At 42.6% G+C, this 26376-nt stretch overlaps 1 protein-coding gene across 1 annotated transcript in view; it reads right to left on the bottom strand.

The window, feature by feature from the left end:
- cavin1b (caveolae associated protein 1b) overlaps window positions 1-26376 on the bottom strand; it is a 29061-nt gene continuing 2685 nt past the window's right edge. Inside the window, exon 2 of the mRNA XM_003454046.5 lies at window positions 1-3129. Coding sequence (XP_003454094.1) covers window positions 2251-3129 — 879 coding nt within the window. The 3' untranslated portion in view covers window positions 1-2250. The remainder of the gene's footprint in view (window positions 3130-26376) is intronic.

The following is a 26376-nucleotide window of genomic DNA, read 5'->3' as shown; positions in this document are numbered from 1 at the left end:
TGTGAACCAAAAAGCATTTTAATGAAATCATTAGTGGTTAAGCAAAGTAACATTACAAAGGAAACAAAAGCAAGGAAACAGTTAAGTGTAAAGAACATTTGTTCCATTGGCACAGGCTTCGGTGCAGCTGCATGTTGTTACTGCTCTCACAGACATGGCATTGTTTCCCCCTTTTAGTGGTTTGAGCATCAAATCACCAAAGGTCTCAACTGTACATTGACAATGCTAAAATATTTCACCTGTCCTTACATATAAATGTCATTTGTTGCACTGTGAAAGCTGTGCAAACATCACAATTGTTTGACATAGAAAGTAAATGTGGAAGAAGCGCAGGCAGCAGACAGCAGCGCACTGGCTGTGATTCACATTATGTACAAAGATGAACACGAAACGGTGACGACTCTGAGCTGGGAACTAAGCTTTGACAATACAAACACTGCAGAAACCTTTGGGAACAGTTACGTGAAGCTCTCCTAGAATCATTTGTCATGTATTTGTAGCCTTTAGGCTTGTGGCCACGCCCCCTGCCCTTACCACAGAACACCTGTAGAAATATATGATGAATGAGCTACAGAGATGCAGTCAGAGCAGAACATTCAAACGCAAATCAACATAAAGTCTTGACTTCTTTCTTTTCCTAAAACACCAGCAGGAGTGGTGAATATTTAAAACACATTTATTACGTCTTCTTAAAAATGTAAGCAACCGAGAAAATATGTGAATGAAATGCTTATTTAAAAAAGAGCTGCTGGTTTTATTGGTGAATGCACGTGTAGAGGAAAATATGTTGAAACGGCCGTGCACTAGGGGTCAGTGTCAGACTGCAGCAGTCACATACTAGGATAAAAGCTCCAGAGAGCACGCAGTGATTGTAAAAGCTGAGGATGCATTGGTCCTTGTGGCAGTTTCTTTACCCAACTCTTTTGAACAACAAAAAACAATGAAAAATAACAGAAGACATTTTTCAAGACAGGAAAAGATCGCTCAGGGAAAAGTAATGGACCTAACTACCTTCATTTTCATAACGGTTGTTCTTTGGGAGAAATGGCAGCACAATGTTCTGTAAAAACAACAAAGAGACAGCGAGTCTACTACAGTCTGTCAGCAGTAAGAACATTAGCCTGATATAAACTGTGATCACATACAAATACACAAATACTCAACAATAGCTTGATAACAGACATCATTGTGCTTCTAAGTAAAGAGTAAATTAAGCAGAATACTATAACATTAGTAAGTAGAGAAGGTGGAAGGAATAGCATAGCATGTGTGATACTTGATATTTCTGGATAAGCGCGAATATTTACTCTGTGAATTTATCATTTATCAGTCGGGAATCTGCAACCCGACATCCTTTAAACAAACCCTTCTCTAGCTGTGAGTCAGACTGAGAAAATGAAAAAGGGACACTTTCTGAGAAGGCGATAATTCAAACAAACATTCATCTTCTTCCCTTTTTCCTCGTCTTTGCTCATGATCATTTACACTCCACCTTTGCAAATCTGAGAGGAATGTCACATATTTCTTTGAATAGTGATTCTTTAGCCATAATATGTAATCAAATAAAGGAAAAAATATAACTTGTTGTGGTCTTAATAACAGTGCAGCCTTTAGCTCGTGGTCCATAAAAAGGAGCTGGGACCTTATTGGGGGGCCTCTGTAGATGATGCAAACACTTATTATCACCTTATAGAGCTGAAAAGCCAAATGTGTTAGCACTCTCCATGGCTATAGCCCCGTTTTCTCTCTGTTCTGTTGTGCTACTTTTAATGTAGTTAAAATTCATAATAGAAGGATTGACTCTGACTGCAAGTGCAGCTGTATGGAATGAGCCCTGTGACTGCAGAACAATCAGGGCCAGTGGAGCTTTGAAGCAGGCAGACATGCAGGTGAGATGGAAACAGAGCCAAAGGTCGGTTAAAGACATCACCAGCCTCCTGGAAAAGCTCTGACTTACAATGTTTAGTTTAGTTGTGTTTACAATTGTTCTGTTTGGCTGCAGAGAATGGTTACAGTCTGTTTGAATGCTCACTTTCTTTCTTTTCTTTCTTTCTTTTACATGTTCCCAGGAAGCATTTTTGTGAACACAATGTTGTCTTAATTGGCAGGAATAATGGCCAAAATCAAAATAGCAATAATAATAATACCCAGGTTGTAATTAGCCTCATAATTTTCTGTAGTATCTTAATTTTGACATATCTTTTTTAGATCTCTGGGGTTGATGATTTTGTTAGCATCTGTTTTATATCTTTAATCGCTATCTCTGTCTCTCTCATCGTGCTCCTGCAGAGCATCGTGGCTGTCCTCCTCTTCGTCCTCATCAGCCTCTTCCTCATCACCACCTCCATTCATCATTTCCATCTCCACCTCCACCGCTTCTTCCTCAGCCTCCGCATCCACTTCGCTAAAGGGCTCGGGATCTTGCGACACCTCGACCATCTCAGTGCCTTGAACCACTTCAACAGCACCCTCCCGAATTTTTTTGACGTGGAAGGTGAAGGGAGGCACTTTGTACACAGCGGTCTTGGACCGGGCATAAACCACATGGTCTGGTGTGAAGGCTTTCTTCATCTTGTCACTGGATGTCTTGATCTTCTGTTTGCGCTCAGGGTTGACGCTCATGCGTGTCCCCAGTTTTCCCATCTTCTTCTCAATGTTGTGGCGAGTCTTCTCCAGGTTTTCCTTGGTCTTCTGCTTGGTCTTTTCTAAATTCTCCTTGGTTCTTTGCCTTGTCTTTTCCAGGTTCTCCTTTGTCTTCTGCTTTGTCTTCTCAAGGTTCTCCTTGGTTTTTTGTCTGGTCTTCTCCAGGTTCTCTTTGGTCTTTGCTCTGGTCTTATCCATCTTCTCCTTTGAGAAAACAGTCTTCAGGTTTTGTACACGCTGCAGGCTGCTGCGCTTGATGCGCTCGGCACGAGTCTCCTCGATGGCCTCCTCGATATCCAAACCCTCTTCGTCCGATGAGAGGTCCACGTGAGGTTTGTCTGCCTTTTCTCCTTCTCCTCCCTCTTCCCCGGGCTCTTCCGCAGCTTCTTTGAGCTCGAGCAGACTCCCTCCTCTGCTTCCCGACACAGACTCAGAAACCTTCATGGATTTTGAAATGCTGAGTTTTGAGGGAACTTTGACTTCATCCTGTGGAGAAAAGAGCACAAATAGTGACATTATTTCATCTGATAGAGGTTTTGTTAACGTGGCTTAACACATAGGGCGATCGTGGCTCAAGAGTTGGGAGTTCGCCTTGTAATCGGAAGGTTGCCGGTTCGAGCCCCAGCTTGGACAGTCTCGGTCGTTGTGTCCTTGGGCAAGACACTTCACCCGTTGCCTACTGGTGGTGGTCAGAGGGCCCGGTGGCGCCAGTGTCCGGCAGCCTCGCCTCTGTCAGTGCGCCCCAGGGTGGCTGTGGCTACTATGTAGCTGCCATCACCAGTGTGTGAATGTGTGTGTGGATGTCTGGATATGTAAAGCGCTTTGGGGTCCTTAGGGACTAGTAAAGCGCTATATAAATACAGGCCATTTACATTACTGACATATTAAAGCTGATATAGTGTTTTGTTACATATCACAGTCCAGAGCAGCGTTGTGCTGGTTGGTGTATCCAAATTCATATAGGATAAAAAGATTGATTAGTAAAGCTAATGTGGTGAAGTCTGAATTCAAGTTTTAGCTTTAGGATGGGAGTATTGGTAAAAGGAATGGTATGTCTCTGCTATCATGAAATGATTTATGTGTGTTTGTGCATTGTTCCTCTTTCTGTCGATGTGTGCAAGTACTCACAGGCTAACCAAGCTGAGCCATATGACTCACTTGTTCAGGTTTTCCACACAGTGCAGCCGTTAGAGGCCATCATAAACAGACGTTTCTGAGTAAAGACATGAAGCTGTCTCAGAGGAATGAAAGGAAAAAGTTTGTGTGGGATGTCAGCTGTGACAAAACAACATAATTACAGTGTGAACACAAAGCTACTATGACCCTACTGCTGACATCATTAAGATGTGCTTAACACACATGTGGAGGGGAGGACAGAGCTCCGGGACATTTAAAGTTTTGTGGTTTAACCATGTTTGTCTCTGCAGGCTGCTGCATGCTCTCATTCTCCGTCATATCGTATTAACCTGGAAACTCTGTATCATCCTCCTCCAGAGACAGGAGCAGTCACAGCAGGAGAGAGGTAGTGGGGTTATTATTTCTGCATTCTGATATTGAGCTTGTCTAGCACTGCACACATTTGCTTTGAGCTGAACCACTGTGGTTTTGATTACCTCAGGACGATTAGCACACTATCTGCAGGCAACATTCTGGAATAGCGGTCCTATCACTCTGCATCTAGTGAGCTTTGCAGTTTCCGAGCTTTACTTTGGTTGGAATATTTTGTATGTGTGACCTGCCTCACCCGACCCTGGCCCGCCCTGAAAAGCATTCCTGTATAGAAACACTTCGCCCTCGCCTCCATATTCATTCATTCCCCTCTCTGTTCCATCTTCCACCCACCATATCTTCCCTTTCTCAATTTACATTCCAACCCAGGGAGCCTATCTTTCTCTTTTCTCCACCTCATAAATTCAGCGCTCTGGCCTGCTAATGCAGGGATGGAAGAGAGGGCGGGGGTCTTCCTCTTTCCATCACGGCAACTTTGAATCCAACTGGGCTCCAGACATGTACCTCGTGTACTGAATGTAGTACTTGCTGCATGTATTGTGTGTTTGTCTCCCCTTACACCGCCTTTATTGTCAAAACAGGAACTCGGTGGGGCCGGGACAAAGGACTAGCAGGGATGGGGGATGGTCAGGTGTGGAAAGTGGAGATGCTTTTCTGCTGTTGTATGAAACGAGTAATTGCACACATGGGATGATTCTAAGAGTCATGGAAAACCATCTGGTCAGCAGGAAGATGATAGCATCAAAGTCTTAGCTGGAAGGTAGCACTGAGAGCTAAGTGTGAGCATGTAGAGGAGGGGGGGTCTGCGTCCATTGTGTTCTGTTCTCGTGGTTTTATTGAGGTATTGTGCTGCAGTATCTTGGGTAAACTTGACCTTAGATGAGGGATTTTGGCTTTCCTGCCGGGCGGGGGTGCTGGAAAATACCTGCCTAGTTACAATTCATTACGTCTTATATTAAAGTCCAGGACAATGTGGTGTTGAAAATCACTTAAGCAAGGTTAAACCTTGAGCCTGTCTCTCTCCACAGTTAAAATACTCCCAGGTACACTTCCAACACTTCACAGAAAGCTTCCTTCCAATGATAACACACCACACCATTTATTATTCCAGAAATTATTTGCATGTCCCAGTAAATAGTAAATTTGGTTTTCCTGGGTGCAAATGGCTTCTTTTGCCATATGCACCCATATTCATCTGCACACATACATCACATACATCAACAGATGGCACAAACAGTTGCTTAAGTAAAAAAGTGTCATTCCACATATCTTTGTAATGACATGTTTACATATTTTATGTATCAGAATCAGAATACTTTAATAATCCCTAAGGAAATGATGTACAAATAAACATTATGATCCTTTCAGCCAGCAGAGAAGGTATTTTGCTTTGGCTGGGACACCATCTGAGCGATTACGTAACAGCACTCATTTGTACAAACGAATTCTTTGAAAGATTTTGTTTCCTTTTGTTTTGCAAATTAATGATAGATCTAACTGCACAGAGCGATATACATGTAATGACAATTACCAACGGCTGAAACATGAAAGAGATATACACATCAATTAATCGATAATCATAAACCAATGACATCTCGTATATGATTTGAAAAAGTGTCATTAAAAATTCTACCTTAAATATATTTGAATATACAACCTGTGTGCTATTGAGCTACTTCAGTAGGATTATAATGTTGACTTAAATACTTTTTCCACTTTCAAAACAATCATCCATCACAGCACACAGTGCTGCATATGAGCTTGAAAGCTGAGGTTTGAACATTAGTTTTGTGCAGTATAAAAATATTTCTGTTATCCAAAATAAATATTTCAGAAAACTGGGAAACAGAGTTTTGGAGGATCTGGAGACTGAAGCGACTTCTTTGCTCACTGGTTGCTTTGTTTTCTGTCACATGATGATCACTGAAAGGCTTCTCATGGAGATGCTGCATGATGTCTTAGACCACAGAGAATCATGGAGCCATTTTAGTTTTAGCTAAGTACAAGAAAGTGGATGCATGGAATATATATATAAAAATAGGTGTGGCACAAACTTAGTGTTTAAAATGAGATGTAGATGATTATCTTATCTTTAAGGAGCCAAAAGCCAGTCTATCAGTTTGGCTAACATGTGTGTGTGCGTGCGTGTGTGTGTGTCTAAAGAACATGGAAAGAGCGTAGGAGGAAGTTCAGGCAGTCACCTTGGTGTGTTGACTTCCTGACTCTCCTAATTTAATGGGACATTGTTCTCTGTGAGGATGCTGTGCCAAAGACAGGAAAGCGCACTCAGAGTCACGGAAAATAGACCAATGAGGTACGTAAGGATTGGCAATCTCTCAGTGTGTGTGTGTGTGTGTGTGTGTGTGTGTGGCTGCACTAAGACCACACAGACCACACTTTGCCTTTAGCATTGCAAAACATGAACATGCACAAGATGATAATTTCTATATCTAGTTAAATTACAAAATGGGAGTTGAGACATTTATTGCAAAACGTGTGTGTGTGTGTGTGTGTGTGTGTGTGTGTGTGTGTGTGTCCTGCAGCAGTGCGACTCATCTTGTGATTGGTTTCATCACTTCATGAGGCTGAACTCTTTGCCTTTATCTTTTGTTATGTCTTCATGTAAGATGAAACTAACACTTTACAATGAAGTCAAGAGGTAACCAAAAAGAATGAGAGGCCCGCATTTCTCACTAACCCTGCCAATGTGTGTGTGTGTGTGTGTGTGTGTGTGTGTGTGTGTGTGTGCTGCTGAGATCAGCTGGCTAATGCTCTGTGCTGTCAGCAGAACTCAGTGTTTTTGTTTCATGATGAGTGTGCATGATGTGCCACGGTCCATCTCAGTGCAGCTCTTTGGTCAAGCATTTTCCTTTGTCATGCTTTTCCATGTCACTTTAACTGATCTGATTTCCTTTTTCCAGGACACAGTGTTAAATCCAAAAAATCCCAAAATTGTTGGGTTTTCTGGGTGTAGCCAGCGGGGTCCATGGTAACCATGGCAGCAATAACAATGCCCGAACAGCTACCTCAGCCAAGTATCTGCCAAGTGTGTGTGTGAGCTTCCTGCTGCAGACTGGATACAGTTACAATATTATATCCTTTGAGCTAAATCTGTGCATGTGCACTTCATGTCACTATTGTTGCGTCGTAGTTTGCGATGGCAACAAACCTACAAGCAAAAATCATGCTGGAACCAAGGATTTCCAGTTTCACCACCAAAATGCTTAATTGAAGTTGTGTTTCCATGGTAACAGGGACGAGGCTGACTGGAACTATAATGTTTCCAGATAAAAGCAAAACAATGTTTACTAGTCAGGAGCCGCAATTTGTGTGTGTGTGTGTGTGTGTGTGTGTGTGGTGGGGGTGGGGAGCACACCATGGAAGCTTTCCACTCTCACACAGCAACCACTCATCAGGCTGATGCAGAGGGAGCGAGAGGAATCCGGCAATAACACACCCTTCTCTGTTTCTGTTTTCCTGTTTAAACTCTAACCACCGACAGTTCCCCTACTGCTGTGGAAAAGCGTGTGTGTGTGTGTGTGTGTGTGTGTGTGTGTACCTGTGTGAGCAGCATGCATACTCTACTGTACTAAGCTCTAGGAGTCCACATTCCATTACACACACACACACATTCAGGGGATTTTCCAGTAAATCCAGGAAAAAGGGGAATCCTCGTGATACAACTGCTGATGTAAAGAGTAACTGAGGGCAGGCTGAGAAGCAAGCGAGGACACTGTGTGTGTCTGTGTGTTTACTGGGGGACTGACATTTAAAGAACAACTCACAAGCCAACTGTCATGGAAATATACTTTTTGTCTTGCTACTTTTTCAGATCACATGTTTAAGAGGAGCCATTAAACAGAAATCATTTTTGTCTCAAGTCGAGAATTGAAACGTTAACCTCATGTCACCTATGACTCATACCTATACTCACATTACGTTCGCCCAAGTCTAAGCCACTGCATGGAAACAGTCATGGAGCCCTGTGGAGCTTTAATGCAGTGCTTAAAACTCAGTGCATAGTGTGTGCAGGACCAGCAGCTTCAGCCTTGTGAGTTAGTTCATGTTTTGAGGGTAACAAAAATGTTCATTTATTTCATGGTAACTTCTGCTGTAGCACTAACCTGCTCTGGATGTTCAAGAAAAGAGATCAGCCTATACAAAACCACCGCCTGTGACCTATCAGTCCTCGGGAAAATAGCAACTCAGATAACAGGAGGATCCGTTTATTCACACTGTCTCCATACACTGTAAAATCTAATTAGTTCCCAGAACTCAAAAAAATTATGGAAACTCGTTGCCTCAAAAAAATTGAGTAAAGCTTAGCTAAAAATGACTAAGTTAGGACAACTTATTTATTTTGAGTACTCTGTACAAGCTCATTTGTTCCCAGAACTCAAAAAAATTGGATCAAGTTTACATAAGATGACCAAGTTAGGGCAACTTACTCATTTTGAGTACACTGTACAGCCTTGTTAGTTCCCAGAACTCAAAAAAATTATGGAAACTCGTTGCCTCAAAAAAACTAAGTAAAGCTTACTTAACATGACTGTTAGGACAACTTATACATTGCAAGTCTGCAGTATTAACAATAACTTGATATTTCTGACTGTACAATACTAATTGTTGACCTACTGACAAACATGTTAAGTTCAACTAAATGAAAAAACAATTTGTGGTAACCTGAATATGATTAAAAATAATTAACAACACTTTTTGTAATGATGTTAAAATGAGTCCAACTTTTATTTTCAAACACAACAAAGTACAACAGCCAACATACTGGACATGTTCTGCTGAACAACAAACAATTATATTGCCATCGCTGTTATAATCTTACAATGAAACAAAGTCTCAGATGTAATTATTCTGAAAATAAGTTTAGGCCTACCACAAGTTTGTTTTGTACTTACATTACTTATATAATCAAAATAAAATATTTATTGTTCTGTCACAAGTGCAGTCTCTAATTTAAACAACACATTTGTTTTTCATTCCAACACAGCAGCTGGAATGTTGTATTATTTTAAGGATGCTTGTTTCCAGTCCAGGCATCACTGCCTGAATGACTGTCATGGATCGAGGTGATCCAAATGTAGGTGCAGAAGAAAGTCTTTAACTTCCCTTAAGTACAGTGGCAGTGGATGTGGGTTGGAGATGCAATGAGCTTGAACCTGCAGGCGACCATCTTCACTGACCACACCATCTGTGACGGAGGACTCATCTCTCCTGTTGTCCTGCAAGCAAACAATCATATTTTTTGGAACATGAACTTAATTGCTTTCTTAAAACATTTTTTTCTGCATTTGGTATAAAACAGACTCCAATTTAGACAATCTCAGGCTCCCTCCCCACCGGAGAGGTGACATTCAATGTCCCACTTGTCAGTCTGGATAGCCCTGACCACCACCCAACACACAATAATGTCATGAAAGCATCATTTTAAAAAAGGGCTATGCAAACATGGGCAATAACTTTCATTCTAATGATGTGCAAAATGATTTTGGGCACAAAACAGATTTTGCTGTTAGAAAACTTGCAGACTTCACTATATACAGTGTAGACCCTCTAAACTAAGTTTGGGGGATGTGATCTTTCGAGAAATGCAGACCAAACTGTTGTTGTTTGTTTACTTACACAGCATGTCTTGTAGAATTAACTGTGGTCACCAGCAACAGCATAGTGCAGTCTAATAACAGAAGACAGGAAAAGATCAGTAAAGAAACAACTTCCCCAAACCAAAGCACAAATAAAACAATAAGTAAAACAGGCTGATCTAAAGTATGATTAAAGTTCAGCCTGATTAATATAAATGTCACTGACAGTTGCTAATATATTGGAAAACCAAAATACTTACTGATGTCTTTCTGTTCAACAGCAGGAGTGCTGGTCCCGAGCCTCAAAGACAGTAAGAAGCAAGCAGAGGGAGAAAAAACAGAACATTGATTTGATCCTTAATGGCTGTGCAATCATTGTAACATAGAGTTTGCTTACGTTGTTAAATAAAGGCTAGATTTGACATTAATAGATGCCACAGATGTTCTAAAGCTGCTACAAAGCATGAAAAAAAAATAGACGTCTCCGAAAACGTCGGAGCATTTTTGCAAATATGTGATGTCTTGATAAATCGAGCAGATATTTGAAATTTACACAGCTACATTCTCGCCTGAAAATATCTTAAAAGTTTATTTTGTGACCCAGAAAAAATAATAAGTTTTTCAGCGGCGCTCCTCCGCCATTGCCGCGCTTACAAGTACGCACAGGCTCCGACAACCGTGGCCGACAAATGCGATCCTCCTTTTCCCCAGACTACCCTTTCTGGGTCACAAAATAACCTTTTAAGATATTTTCAGGCGACAATGTAGCTATGTAATGCTCAAATAACTACTTAATTTATCAAAATATCACATATTTGCAAAAGTGCTTCCACGTTTTGGGAGAGCTCTGTTATCCACCCCCCACACCCCACCCTACCCCTAACGGCTGCACCTCCCGAAGAATTTTGTCTGGGCTCTTATCTCACTTATTTATTTCAAACAATCAGAAAATTTCACCACATAGTTTTATGTAAGGTTTTTAAGGCTGTGGTGTTAATTTTTAAGTAACATGAGCCCAGCGGCAGCAGCGGCAGCAGCAACGCTAGGCTAACACTAGCTAGCTAGCAAGATTTTGAACCTGGTGCTAAACTAAGAGAAGCCACAAAATCAGTTTGAATAAGAGTAAACATTTACTCACCAAGTCAGTGTATCAGGTAAAGATCCACAGCAATGACAACAATAATATCTTGAGCTGACGCTTCTCCAGGTTTGCTCAACATATTCCATAAAAAATGCACCGTGAACATGCGGACTGATCCGAGAGGGAGGAGGACGGTAGTGACGTGGCATTTTCAAAACACATCTTTCATCCTTCCGCACTGAGAAGCAAAACTTCCAGCTTACTTAGTTTTTCTAAGTTAAGACAACTCAAATAAATGGAGTTTATCAGCGTTTTTGCATAAAAAGTACTGGTAACTTATTTAAATTGAGTTCTAATAACAAATTGATAAAAACTGAGTTCAGCCTATTTAATATTTTTAATTAAACACAATATTACATTTTACAGTGTACAAGCAGACACCTTCCCACCACACTGCAAACGATTTGCACTGACATGGCAACAGTGAAGCAGACTGAAGCTACTAGGAGTGAAATAACGTGCAGTGGCAACATGAAGTTGGGGGAGCCGAGATAAACCAAGCCAAGCGACTGGAGCAGCTACCAACGAGCCCGAATACTGTTGACCTGTTGGTAAATACGTTAGATACGTTTATTTTCTCTGCAGGCGAAATGTTTCTGTGCACTCAGCTCAAAGCTCATTTAACACGAGACATCAAATCTTTGCAGTTTCATAACACATTATTTTTAAATCAGTGTTCATCATTTATGAAAGAGTGATGTGTTATTTCTAAGTTAACATGCTGTAAGAGATGGTTCACATGAACCGCTTGGTATTGTTTTCTAATGTTAATGAACACCCTGTCAGACTGTGTGTGTGTGTGTGTGTGTGTGTGTGTGTGTGTGTGTGTGATGGAGAGCATTTCTTATTGAATGCCATGGGAAAAAGTGATGTTCAGAAAGAGCATAAAACTCTGGGGAGAGAACTCCTCCTGTTTTCCACTCATCCCCTTTAATCAGAGACATGGGACCAAAGAGAGAGAAATACAGATTGCTATATAAAGTGAAGGCATGCCGCAGGTCCCTGAGGGGGAAGAAAGAGGGATGAGTCACCAGGCCTAGAGTTGCACTGGAGCGCAGCACCAGCCTTCTTTTCCAAATTCCCTTTTTTCTCTTTTCTTTTCTTTTCTTCTCTTCTCTTCTCTTTTCTTTTCTTTCTCTCTGTCCTTTCTAAAGTGTAGTACCTCCCTGAGGTACTACATGGTCAGACGTGGATCACTGTGCAATGAGTCAGATTGGCATAACAGCTCCAGAGCAACTGAACAAATATTGTGTGCCAGTTGTTGGCCAAGTTATTCTATTTCTAATTAATTTTCACAGTAAGTCTATTGGCCTTTCATCAGTCACATGTGCATATTAGATCAAATAAACAGTTTGTAAGTGCAGATGTAAGGCAGGTAAAGGTCTGTGCTGAAGGTAAATGTAGCTGAATGTGGTTTAAGTGAATATTAAGTGTAATAGCCGTGCTTTGTTTGGTTTTTCTCTTTGTCTGGTACCTTCTTACAAGGCAGCTCCTGCTGTGTCTTAAATCTGCTTTGTTCTCATATAGGTACTCTGAACATATAACCCAGATCATAGAAGTCCTGTCTTCCTATAGACTGAATGCAGTAGAGAACAAAGACAGTGCTCAAATCTCTGGCATCTCTCACCACCATGTAGTTATCAATAGAGACTCCTGATATATGATTGCTTATTTCACCAGCTGGGCCCACGTCCTCATTTTAGGTTTGACAGTGTTTTAGTAGGTAAAGGTGAATGCTTGGACATGAATTGAGCTGCGGTTTGGGGAAGGCCTCGAAGGGGACTGGCGACGGCTCACGGGCCTGGCAGATCTCCATGTAGCAAATAGGAGTGAAGAAGCTGAAGAATGGAGAACAAGGAGGGAGGGAGGGGCACGTAAACGAGAATGAACAGTTTGCAGAACTGGGGGAACCTATATAGATGACAGCCAGAAGGAGCGTGTTTGGAGGCGTGGTCCCGCTCCTGAAATTCCAATACATAATCTCCAATTCATGCACAGTCATGTACTGGATATGATGACAATGATGATGATGATGATTTTAAAAATGCTATAAATTAAACCGTTCTACAAGTTTAGTCATAACGAGTGGTTCTGTTTGTGTTGCTCATGTTGGATTTGCAGATATACAGGATTTTCCCTGTAGGCTCTTCACCTCACAGGATTTAGCTCCTTAACATGATTGTTGTGACTGGCACTTCAGAAATACAATTTAACTCATTATTTTAATAAATAAAATGATTAGAATTGTATGAAAGCCACCTACTTTCAAGTATAATTGTGAAATGTGAGCATATTTCTGTACTTGTTTAATGTTCTTGTCTGGTTTTGAAATAATAAGCCAATCTGTGACGTCCTTAAAAACAAATAACACACACTCGTCATTCAAATGCATTTGTTATTATTGTCGTCAGCTCCCTCCTCTGCTGCTTTGGCCAGATGTGTCTCTTTTTTGTCATTTTGTACAGTTCTTAAAGGCCCACAGTGCGTCTCTAAGCCTATGTGGGACTTCAGAGCCGACAGTTTCCATAAAGCTCTCCTCTATTTAACCAGCTGAGCTTTGTAAAGTGCATAAATGAACAAATAAAGTTTTCTTGAAGTGTTTCCAAGGCTGCAGACATGTGTGTGTGAGGCAGCCCGCTGCTGTTCTCACTCTTACTGCAAGACACAGCTTGCCATTGTGGACTATCACTGGAGGTTGTTTTCATGGCATGCTTTGGTTTGTGAGTATTCTGATCATGTACTTTCATGCAGAAGCACATATCAGCGCATGAAATGCAACCCACAGAGAAACACACAATCCAGTGTGATGAGTAAACCATAATTCCTCCCGTGACTGATGGCTTCCAAATGGATACAATGAATGTAACTGTAATTTTCAAAAGATTGTATACTTTACGCAAAGCTCGAGATAAGCCTTCCACTCAAAAATGTTTCATTTTTACGCGATGAGCTTCTAATCACAAGCCCCAGCTCGAGCCCGGTAAAAAGAAAGGGGCAAGTATCTGGAGCTTGGCAGCCTCTCTGTGCCTCTGTGTACATTTCCCCACACTTGGACGGACAGGGATGATAGCAGTCGTTTCCATGGTCACCATGTGTTACTGTTTCCAAAAACAATGAGGAGGTTGGTGTGTAAGGAGAGGAGCTGCAGAACAACTGACGTCTTCCTCAGCCTCAGCGATGACTGTGCTCTGCTGTTGCTCCGGCTACAGAAGAGCAGACACAGCTGAGGGTGGCCACTGGTTTTCAGAGGTGTACGACCAACTGGTCCTTACTGTTAATGACTTCACATCCTGGCTTCATTGTTTGGTATGAGTCGGGCTCCAAAAATGTTGGAAAATACTTCCCACAATTTTTTCATTTGACCCTTCCTGCCCGCTGTAGGCTTTCAGACTCCACTCTGTTATAAACATGAACCCCAAACTCTACATGAGACATATTATCTGTTTCACACACCAATGTGTCACCTGTTGTAAGGTAGAATAGTCAGTCGGTCACTGTGGATCAGGTTTAAAGCTAAAAAAAGACGATTGATGTGACGGACCCTTTCATTATGGTAACCATATTTGTTTCATTTGCTTCATCACCCTGGACAGTAAAGTCACTAAGCAGTGACTATACAGCGAGTGTCTCGTGGCATCTGTTTGCAGTGTTTATTCTGGCCTACACTGATAGCTGCCATCACTTCCTCCTTGTTAATCCTCTGCACTTCTCGATTCACTAACTGTCCTCCATCTGTCCTTCTCTGTTTCTACATTAAGCTCCTCAGAGTATTCCTTCCATCCTCTCTAAACACTCCTCACTCCTTACAGCAAACACCTTCTGTGCGCCCTCTTTTTGAAGTACATGTCCACCACCGCCATTTCCATGCTTTTAGCAAAGTCTACCAGCATCTGTCCTTTTGAATTGCTCGCCTTCAAACACACCTCCCCACATCTGTTCCTTTCACCTACATGTCCACTGAAGTCTGCTCCAATCACCACTGTCTACACCCTGGGTAAACTCTCTGCCACTTCCTCCAACTTTCTCAAGAACTCCTCCTCTTCTTCTAAGTTGTCTGACACTCTCTTCAACTCCACACTCTTCCTTCAAGATTACCCCTACTGCACTTCTGCACCATGGTAAAACCCTTTGACTATATCTGCAATGCTCCTGGCCTTGCTTCCCTTCCACCCTCTCCTGCAAACACAGTATAAATTCAAACGGTTAATCATAAATGTTTAGCCATTCATTCAAAAAGTAAAACATAAACTGTCCAAGTGCCATGACCTGGAGCAATATTGAGACAAAACAAATAAAAGCTCAGCACCCATGTCTATCTCAGGCCGTACCACACTGTAGTGGAACAAACTGGCTCTGGTTCTTCTTCTTGCTGCAGTTAGCACACTAAATCCTTGATTACCCCGTTAATGAAAATAACTGAACCCTCGCTAACAGCAGGTGTGCATACTGGGAATGAGTCTGTGGGTCAGTTTGCTGTAAAGTTTGCTTTTTTAACATAACTTTGGTAGTAATAGCAACACAGTTTGGTCTAAATTGTCCATCTTTGCCACCACAAGGCTGAACTTTCTTGTCAGTGGACATTTGATGCAGACATTCATGGAGTATGGAAAAATTAACTCTGACTTTCATCAACCTCTATGGGTAGGAGTCCTGGTCCCTGCGTGGAATGGAATTGGGAGCGGCGTTACACTTTCTCAGTTTTACTGGCCACTCAAACACAGTACTGTGGGAGTACTGTGGGAGACAGAGTACTCATAAAGAACCCAAACAGGCACAGGGAGAACACAGAAAGGCTCTCGCTGATTTAAAGGCAAAGGATTTGTCTCACCATGGAGCCAGGTTCTAGCTCTGTAATGAGACAAAAACTTCAGGGTCAACTTACCAGGAGGTTTCGAGACCTTTGCTTCACCTACCTGGACGTCTGTTAACAGATGGCCAAAACTGTCCTGTCACATAAAGACTTTACGTGACTCCTAAGCAACATTCATGCTCCCAAAGCTTCCAAAAAGCGATTAAGTTAAGTTAAAGCCACAGTTTCATACAAAAGTGCACTGAAGAATAAGTAAGACACTTTTAATGGTAATAGAGCTTACTTTGGTCAATGTAATGTTTGAAAAAGCGAGAGCGACACTGAAGTCATAACAGAGGCTGATGACTCTGTGACTTATCACAAATGTTCTTCTGTTCAGGGCCACTAATGTAACTGGTCTTCAAACCTGGAATCATATGACAGAGTGGATCATATGAGGAGCAGCTTTTCACTGTGAGTCACTGGCATCTGACTCATGTGGAAACATTCTTACTTGGAAATACAAATAATTAAGAGTAAGACAATTACTCTATTGATGTCAAGCGACCAGTACTGACAGTATTTGTGAAATGACCAAACACTGAAGGGTTTCCCAGTGATACAGTCTCTTTTTTAAATGCATAATCAGTAATGTGTGAATGAGGACGAGTGGGCAAGCAGCTGTAAACTGATGCTGGTTATCTGTGCGCTTAAAGCAAATCAGGCACCTTTTAATTTGACATCTAGTTGTGTTTTTAAAGAACCTAAGGTGTGTGAAATGAATGTTTCTTTTGGCCTGAGTATATATCACCTGTCTTGTGATGAATGAATTCTTCATTGTGCGCTTGATTCATTAATAAAGTAGCCAAAAATTGTCAAGTCTGGTGAAAATACTGGCTTCTCTCCGCTGACAGTTTCCGATGATTATGGTGGAAGAACGCAGATTATCTTAGCAGGTTTGAAGTTGCAACCAGACTCTTATTCTTGGCACTCCTGTTCTAACTATGACACAAGCCAAATACCACCATGCAGTGTTGCTGCAGATTGAGGCAAAAACTGTCTCACAAACTGGCCAATCAAGAAACTGCAGTTTAGGACACATTCATATTACCACCACCTATGGTGGTTGCACTGACTGCTGCATGTCCAGATTACCATCATACAGAAATCATACAGAATACAAGGCAAATATAGAAAGAGCCTCAAAGCACCATTATTATTGTTATTAACTCCATCATTTCCAAAATACCAAAATAGCAATCCATTAAGAGAAGCCAGAAAAGAGGAAAACCTGTCCCTACAGGTTCAGTCTGGAAGATTTTACCCTCTACAGTATTTACTGGGCCTCACTGTACATACCTCTTCAAGAGCCAAAGCAGTACATATAGTTTGTATTCCTGTAGAGTATGGGGATAATATACTTACATCATTTCTCCTAGATTTTAAGGTTAAGGTAATTTTGCACGTTTTCAAAAGTTCAGTTGTTGCACTGTTGCATTATAGGCAGAGATAAACTGTTAGACTACCGTCTCTATGGAGCTGGTGCTTAGCTCCTGTTGTTGTGCTGCCAGGATCAGAGCCTCCTCTAAGCCGGCCTTTTCTATTCCCTGGTAGGATTTCTTGATGTCAGCCCCTTCCTCACTGGTCAGTGGTACATGCTGTGTGAGGCCTTGGTCGTCCATGACAGTCCCTTCTCCTGTTCCTCATCATAACCGTCCGTCTTCAGTCTAAGGCATCACTGGAGCAGCTTATCTCAGGGGTCTGGCACTCTGGCCTCCTGTGGCCAGCTTATTATTTCAGCCGGGTATCTGATGCCTGACCATCCATGCATCCAAACCAGTACATACGCTCTGTATTTCTTGATGGTTTGGCTCTTATTCCTACCACTCAACTGGCTACTCAGCACCTGTCAATTCCTTCTGGAGGTACTTGCCTATGTTGACCTTTGTGCCTCTTTATCATGGTTTTCGGTCAGTAGTTTGATGGAGTCATACCCATTCAGGGATCTTCAATGATCAGGGTTGTTCTGCCCTGTAATAGGAGGTACTCCTCCAGACTGGTTATCTTCTTCAGCCAGTAGGTGTCAGTCATGTCAGGTCCTGTACCGAACTGTTATCTGGCTGGATGCTGCTGACAGCCTCCGCAGCACTGTTCTCAGTGACGAGCGGTGAATGGCTGGAGTCTTTTGTCCTGAAGTCGATAATCATCTCTTTGGTCTTATCTATGTTTAAGATCAAATTGTTAACACTGGACCAGCCCACCAATTGCTTCATCTCCTCTCTACGGCACAGGTCGTCGTTGTCCCTGATGAGACCCAGCACTGTTGTGTAATCTGCATACTTGATAATGTGATTGGAAGGAGATGCCAGGCTGCAGTCATCTGTCAGAAGTGTGAACAACAGTGGACTCAGGACACAGGCCTGAGTGGAGCTGATGGAGTTGTTACCCACTCTCACTGACTGAGGTCTGCCAGTGAGTAAGTCCAGCACCCATTTTCACGTTGGGGTACTGGGTACCTGGAGGGTCAATTTGCTCATCAGTACTGAGGATGATCGTACTGAATGCTGAGCAGAGTTAAGCAGCATTCGTACGTGACTCTTCTTCTCCTCCAGATGTGCCAAGCTCAGTGTAGAAGAGAGGAAATGGTATCCTCTGGCTGGGAAACAAACTGGAACGGGTCAAGTGATGATGTAGTCCTTTACCAGCATCTCAAAGAACTTCATCATTACTGCAACAGGGCAGTAGTCAGCATGTGGGGCTACTGGGATACTGGGAGACTAGAAACAGACTAGTGGTAGAAACATGAACAACAGTTTGGTCCAGTGAGGATGGATGCCAGCTGGTCAGCACACTTTCTACGTATCAGTGCTGAAGTGTCGGCGCCTGCTGCCTTCCGTACGTTCACTTTTCTCAGGGTTTTTCGAACATCAGTCACATTGAGATTCAGTGCCTTCTCATCAGGGTGAAGAATGGGTTTGAGTTAGTTGAGAAGGTTTGTGTTGTCACACAGTGTTACCATCTGAGTCCTCTGCCACATCCACCTGGTGTTACTAGGGTCTGATGCCTCGCCTCTGTCAGTGCGCCCCAGGGCAGCTGTGGCTACAATGTAGCTGCCATCACCAGTGTGTGAATGTGTGCGTGAATGGGTGAATGACTGAATGTAGTGTAAAGCGCTTTGGGGTCCTTAGGGACTGAGTAAAGCACTATACAAATGCAGGCCATTTACCATTTACCATTTACCATGATGCGTTCCAGTACGGACACACTGCTGGTCTTATAGCAGGGTTAGGGTCGGCTCTCACTGTTCTGAGCTCAGCCTCATCACCAGATCTGAAAACAGTATTCTGTACTTTTAGCTCTTCACCGACCTCCTGCTCTGTGGTTTCTCATTGGTGCTAGTGGAGATGTTCTTTATGACACAGCGGTCTTCTGTGTATTTCTGGATGTAAGCAAATATCATTGCAATACTACTCGTCCACATTAGTGTGCTGTTATCAGTGTCACCAGCTCTGAGCATGTCCCAGTGCATTCAAAGCAGTGCTGTAAGGCTTCTATTGCCTATGTGCAGGTATTAGCATCACAGACAGATGGTCTGAAGAACTAGGTGTGTGTGTGTGTGTGTGTGTGTGTGTGTTTGTGCATGTGTGTGTGTGTGTGGCTCGCAGCTCAGTGATGGTCTGATAAAGAGCACTCAGGGGCTCCTCTGTGTTTATGCTGGGTGTTCTGAAAAAACATCCTACTTTGGCAAAACGTCCTACCGTAAGTAGTTTATGCACATTTCTGCTGTCACAGTGTAATTGCAGCACAAATTTAAGTAGGTATGACGGTTTGCCACTTAACTTTGCCCATCAGAGTATGCTTGTAGGTCATATTCACAAAGCCAGGATGGTTTGCCACTTCATGTTACCCGTTTAAGTATGCTTGTAGGTAACATTCACAAAGGTAGCATGGTTTGGCACTTCATTTTACCCGTCAGAGTATTTTTCTAGGTGTTATTGACAAAGGTAGGACGATTTGCCACTAAATATTTGCTGTTAAAGTATGCTTGTAGGTCAGATTCACAAAGGTAGGATTAATTTGGCACTTAATTTTACCCGTCAGAGTATTTTTGTAGCTAATATTCATAAAGGTAGGACGGATCACCACTTAATATCGTGTTGTGCGCATGCGCAGAAACAACGGATAGGATGGTTTGTCAGGTAGGATGGATTCCCAGAACATGGGGGGGGGGGGGGGGCGCACATAGCTATGATGGTAATAGTGCTGAATTCCCTCGGCAAGTAAGACGGTCTGCATTTAACAGTCAGCAGCTCTGTGTCAGGAGAGCACTGACTTGAGACCTTGGACTTCAGGACTTTATATGTAAGAAGAAGGATTTTCAATTCTATTCAGGATTAACAGGGAAGCCATGAAGAGAAGCTAATGTGGTACAAATATGATCCCTGTTTGTGGTCCCTGTAAGTACTCGCACTGCGACGTCTGGGATCAACTGAAGGCTTTCAGCCTGGAAGTAAATAAAATTCATGGAGCATCAACAAGATTATCAGCTTGTCTTTCAATATAAATAACTGGCAAGATTTGTTGAACACAGGCATATTTGTAAAATGCACAAGCAAACTTGATCCAAGTAAAAACAGCTAAGAATCCAGTTTGCTTATATGGGAAAGTAAATGTTAGTGAAAAAAGAAATACTAGAATGACTCAGGGCTCAGTAAATAGCTGAAAGAATACCAAAGGAGTTTATTAAATTGAAATATCTAAAGCACTACAGTAAGACAGGTAATTATACATGTAGCTAATGTTTCATACTGTAATACTGGATGATGTTATTTGTGTAAGGCTCATTCAGAATCAGGCATAAACCAAATCTGAACAAGTACGCCACAGGCTCAGACACAAACAGGAACACCATCTCCTAAAGGCCTTTTCCTTCTCACAATCAAACAAGTATGTGATAGTTGCTATTTTTAGGTCGCTCTCCCATTCTCCTTCTGTCTCTTATGCTCTCACCCTCATCCCCTCTTTCCTGTCCTATCATGTTAGTCAATAATGCCCCCTACACAGGGACTGGACTGTGCTCCATATTCCCATTCCTGCCACTCCTACTGTGCCAAAGCCTAAAAACATTGGTGCAGCTGAAACAATGTTACACACGATCCAGGCTGTAAAATGAGCAGGGAACACTGAGGCTCACATGTCCATATATGGACCTGGACCGACCTGAGTGAGAAGAATGGGTTCACTTGATGAATTTACATGCAAAACAGAGCCGAGAGTCTCCCAGGCTCAGACTTCTACTTTACAGTGCTGCAGGCCTGGTTAAGCAAAACTTTCAGAGTAACGTCTGACTGATGCTGTAATCCACATAGTAGGATGGTAGATGTCAACATGCCTGACTGAGATGTTGAGTATGGCAGAAACAGGTGTTTCAAATTGTAAAAGTAGAGGAAAGTAAAGCTGAAAAGTTGAGGTTGAGGATGCGATGTTCTTTCCACAGATCAGGAGGAGCAGACGTATTAAATCTGCTAAAGTCAGGGATTTAGCTGATCTAAGCATCTTATTGTATGCATGGACTTGTATTAACAAGCTATATTAAATACATCATTGCACAGAGCCCAACTGAGTTCATTCTTCATTCGACTTTGAGGATGCTCATTTTATTAACAGAAAAGCTAAAAACAGCAAACAGCACACTGAGACGGGAGCAGGACACCTGAGCCCAACACATTTCATTCATGTTTGTCTGCTCTCTCCTTCATTTATGAATGTCAAAGGCATTTTAAACAACAAAGCCTAAAATCATATAATTCCATTTTATTCAAGCAGATTATCTGTCCGTGCTCGTGCTTCCTCCTTTGGTTAGGGCACCAGCAGCACAAACACTGTCAAGAGGTCCAGGTGAGTGAACCTGATTAACACAGCACTGACCAATAGTTACCAGCTACAGCTACCTGTGGCATCACACCTGTGAGTCAAAACAGCCACAGTCCTAATTCTGAACATTACCAGGATCCAGATGGTGTAGTTATACAGTCCTCTCCCTTAGAGTTGTTATAAAATGGAAACTATCCACAGCCACAGATGTGGACAGAGGTCAAACTAAATCGTGTAGCAGGCTTAAATATACCTTAAAGTTTGCTCTAAAGTTAGACAGTTTATAGTTTTGAAGCCAGACTTTTTAAATTTACATTAAAGGGCTGCAGTTTTTAACACATTAGGCACACACACGCACACACACACACGCACACACACACACACAATGGCACATGTCATAAAGCTCCATCCTTGCGACACCCACCCACAGTCAAACACATATATACTCTCTAAACACCTGGAGAGCTACTTTGTATAAACTGCATTTATTAATATCCTTAATAAAAACCCACAGTGGTGCTTCTTGATTTAGTTTACAGACTAGAACCTTTAGACTGGACTTTAAATGTTGAAGCTAGAGATTGTAATCATGTTAAAACCTCCACATCCGTGGAGCCGTGATCGTGGCTCAAGAGTTGGGAGTTCGCCTTGTAATCGGAAGGTTGCCGGTTCGAGCCCCGGCTTGGACAGTCTCGGTCGTTGTGTCCTTGGGCAAGACACTTCACCTGTTGCCTACTGGTGGTGGTCAGAGGGCCCGGTGGCGCCAGTGTCCGGCAGCCTCACCTCTGTCAGTGCGGTGGTTGTGGTGGCTGTGGCTACAATGTAGCTGCCATCACCAGTGTGTGAATGGGTGGATGACTGGTTGTATAAAGTGCTTTGGGGTCCTTAGGGACTAGTAAAGCGCTATATAAATACAGGCCATTTACCATGTAGCATTTCAGAATCATTTGTCATTCCCATGATTAGCTTTGAATCTTTAGGACTAAATACGAGCGCTTTATTCATCAGAGGAACTGATCTGAATGACAGAAGTGAGAGAAATAGAAAAAGTAAGAGTTGGAATGAGGTGTGATGCTGGAGGAGCTAGGGAGGTGGAGGAATGGGGCCGTGACTGGTTCCACATCAGGAGGAGTGGAGGTTAGAATGGAGAGTTGGGGATGCCTGTGCTATGAATCAGCTGTTTAAATATGATCCCTGCTCTTCATCGTAACACACCCATTCACTCCCTTAAGAAGAGGAGGTATGGATGCACACCTCCTCTTCTTCCAGTTTATCTTTCCCTCGCACTCTTGCACATGCTATTTATCATTCCACCCTCCTTACAGTGTTGGAATGAAGCCCTCAGGCCAACCTGCTACTCTGGGCCCACAGTCGTTATTGTTGGTGTTGTAGCGGACTTAGACTTAAAGTGCAGGGAAAAAACCAGCAGGCATTTATCATATACCGCCACTAGCTAGCTTCAGGTCAAAGAGCCACATGTGTTCAGGTTTAAACTAAACATCATCACATTGAACTTTATAAAATTACGGAGCCCCTCTGATGACATGGTCCAAAAAAAAATAAATTGTGGCCACAAAATACTACTTCAAGGGCACGAAATGGGTATAATGTGACAACGAATTACGCATTTGTGGCAACAAAATAGATAACGTGCGCACATCATATTGATACAATTCCTGGACAGCTGCGTAGAGACATAAGCATAAGAGTAGGCTAAACCTATACACCATGGACAGAGAGAGTATGATTGAGTTTTATTTTAGGCTGGGAATGAGCTACAAATGCATTTTGAAAAGCCTGGCAATGAAAGGAACCATTATTACGGAGAGACATTTAAACAGGATATTGAGAGCCCAGTTGCTTTACAGACGTAGGTATGACCTGGACGCCAGAATAGATTTTATTGTCAACCAACTGCAAGGACCTGGGAAGGATCACGGTTATCGGTCAAGTGTTTCGTGCCCACAAATTAGCATTTCGTGGGCACGTTATACATTTTGGACCATGTCATCAGAGGGGCTCCGTATAAAACAGTCTGTTCTTAAAGGCGTTCATGGTTCTGCTCAGTACACAGATGAGTGCGATGGTCAACAATGGACACAAGCTTAACTCCTCACTCACCGCCTCGCAAGACGGCCTGAACATGACAGACGTCTGACTGAGCTTTTGAAAAAATGCAAAAATTTGACTTCACACAACAACCGGCTGTTAGCAAAGCCAAGTAATCAGTAATCAGTAATCAGTAATCAGTGGGAGCACAACTTTTTAGCTACTGATTTGCTGTCAAGTTATTTTTTGTAGGTCAGTGGAGCTGATGGTGTGTTTAAGTGTGACAGCATGGACAGCATGGACATCTGCAGGAACAAGATAATAAAAGCTAAAGCTGCGTCCACACAGCACATCACTGTGTTGCTGTCAGTAGCAGATATTCCAGGCTCTGGTTCCCATCTAGTACTCTTACTACCAGCTCACATGTCAATAAACATCTATTCTCACTGGCTGCCTCGAGTTTGGGAAAAGTTTAAAGTCAGCAGAGTTTTGCTGCCTGTGGTTACTTTAAGTTGCCCAATCAGAAAAAATAGACAAATCTGACTAATGATTAAAGCTCAAGTAAGCCCCGGGAGCCAATCCTAAGAGAGCAGAGCAGAGTTGGAGTGATGAGAGCAGCTTGTAGAAAGACTTTGTTGAAGGAGTAGCCAGAGTGATGTGAAACGTAACCGGAAGTGATCTGGACGAAGAAAAACATGCGGTGTACTTTGGTGATGGTGGGAAAGTAGAGCCTAGTGAGCTGTGCTGATGTTTCCTGTGGTCAGCTGCATCCTAAACCTGATGGCTGAGTTTAAAGATACGAGCCAGGAAACCAAAACAATGAGCTGCAAGACGCACAGTGATCATTTTCACTGCGTGTAAACTCTTTAAAGTTACACATATTCAAACACTTATTATTACACCTTGCATTTTAGCACTCTCACACACTGTGGTGTAGAGTATCACATTCCAGGCCAGATCCTCACTGAGTGCAGTAAGCTCTCGTCTCTGGCAGCGTTTGGCCTCAGCTGTCAAGGAACTGAACACAGATGTAAGAGAGTAAATCTCAGGCTTGCTGGACAAGCAGCTCCAATGAGCCAAATGCACACAGGCTGACACAAACACACACCGGAGGAGCTGCTGCTCATGCTAACAGGGAGGCAGGTGCTTCATGTGCTGACAGAACGCCCTCTGATTAGTTTCCACTTACACATTGTATCGTAGCTCGTCACACATGCCAGCAGCATGGTGTGGCATTACTTTTGATCAGCTGTAATCACTGGTTGTAAATTGAAATATAATGTAATATAACTGAGGTCATAAAACCCAGGAGAGACATCATCTTGATATCCTGTGAGATTATAGTTTTCCAGGGTGCATTTACATATATATTAAACTATAAGCATACATGACATCTGAAGTCAATGGCAGTCTTCACTCATGATGAAATCATCATTTCTATCCATCTCAGCTTGTGAGGGAGGCCTAGCAGGGACGGGCAGGTGAACAGCATCAGACTGCAGCACAGATTCAGCCCCCTGTGCTTCACTACAAAGCCCTCGTGCTGTTTCCTCACTGTGTGAGCCGCCCCCGTAACAGCAAGTGTGCTTTTATTATCAGCAGAGTACCAGGCCAGGGCCTTTCCTCAGGGTACCAGCAGCACAAGCCCATGTCACTGTGTCTGACTGAAAAGTGGGAAATACTTGAGACACACCAGAAAACTGTGAGTGCCTATACTGCCTATACATTATGCCTCATGGCTGTTAGCTTGCACTGGACTGCATGTGTGAAATGAAATGTTGCTTTTGTGTATACTGTTTTGAACAGCAGCATCGAATAAACCTCATGATGATGCTTAAATGTGGTGCATGTTCCATGTGTCACCTTAATGCTGGTAAACCCACAGAAACCACATTAGCACATATTTCTGAACAGCCATCAGTATGTAGACTTTTACGTGTTGTTATGCTGCGACATAGGATGAGCTACAGCTCAGGAGGAGCGGGTCTAACTGGAAGGTCGGTGGTTTGATGCCTGGGATGCCAGATTATCTCACCCTAACCCCAAGTTGCTCTCTGATGCATCTCTCAGTGTGTGACAGTGATGTTAGATGTGCCTGTGTGAATGAGGCAAGTTGTATAAAGCGCTTTGGGCGCTCAGGTAGAACCAGTCCATATAAGATTAGTTTTCCTGTCAGTGCTGGAAGCCTGATACACTGCAGCGTATTCAGCTGAGACTCAGTATCCTACATTTTCCCCAAATGGTTTACAAGTAGTGGAAACAATGTTGCATATTTAAGGTTTAAAAAAGAATCAGCGGTGTCACGCTGCTTATGCATATGAGAATGAATGGTTTAGAATATGTCCGGTCACCTCCAGGATGACGGTGCCCTCAGCTCCTACGAGAGATCTTTGATCTGCATGTTAGACGGCACCGTCATCCAAACACTGAACGAGTGAATATGAACAGTTGGTATTCCACCAGGAGACCTGAAGGATCGTGTCGGGGGACCACTCTTCACACGATGGCCCAAATCATTATTGAGACACTTTTTTCCTCTAATTTGTCACACATCCGTGTTCAGACTGAACTAATAAGTTGACAGTGCTAATAGTATCAGTGTGTCCCATGCTGGAGTGTTGGCCAAGTGTTTACTGTCTGATTTCTAAAAAGAATCTGCCCTGAAAGGGCAACAGAGGAGCAGAGAAAACTGAAAACAGAACAACACATTGTGGGTTTGCTTTTTTAATGAAGATGAATCTGATGTTATGTCATAGTTGGCAACTGTAACCAAA

The sequence above is a fragment of the Oreochromis niloticus genome, linkage group LG8 (genome assembly GCF_001858045.2).
Source record: "Oreochromis niloticus isolate F11D_XX linkage group LG8, O_niloticus_UMD_NMBU, whole genome shotgun sequence".
NCBI classification, from domain to species: domain Eukaryota; kingdom Metazoa; phylum Chordata; class Actinopteri; order Cichliformes; family Cichlidae; genus Oreochromis; species Oreochromis niloticus.
Note: the sequence above shows the minus strand (reverse complement) of the source record. Positions and strands in the feature narration are given on the sequence as shown.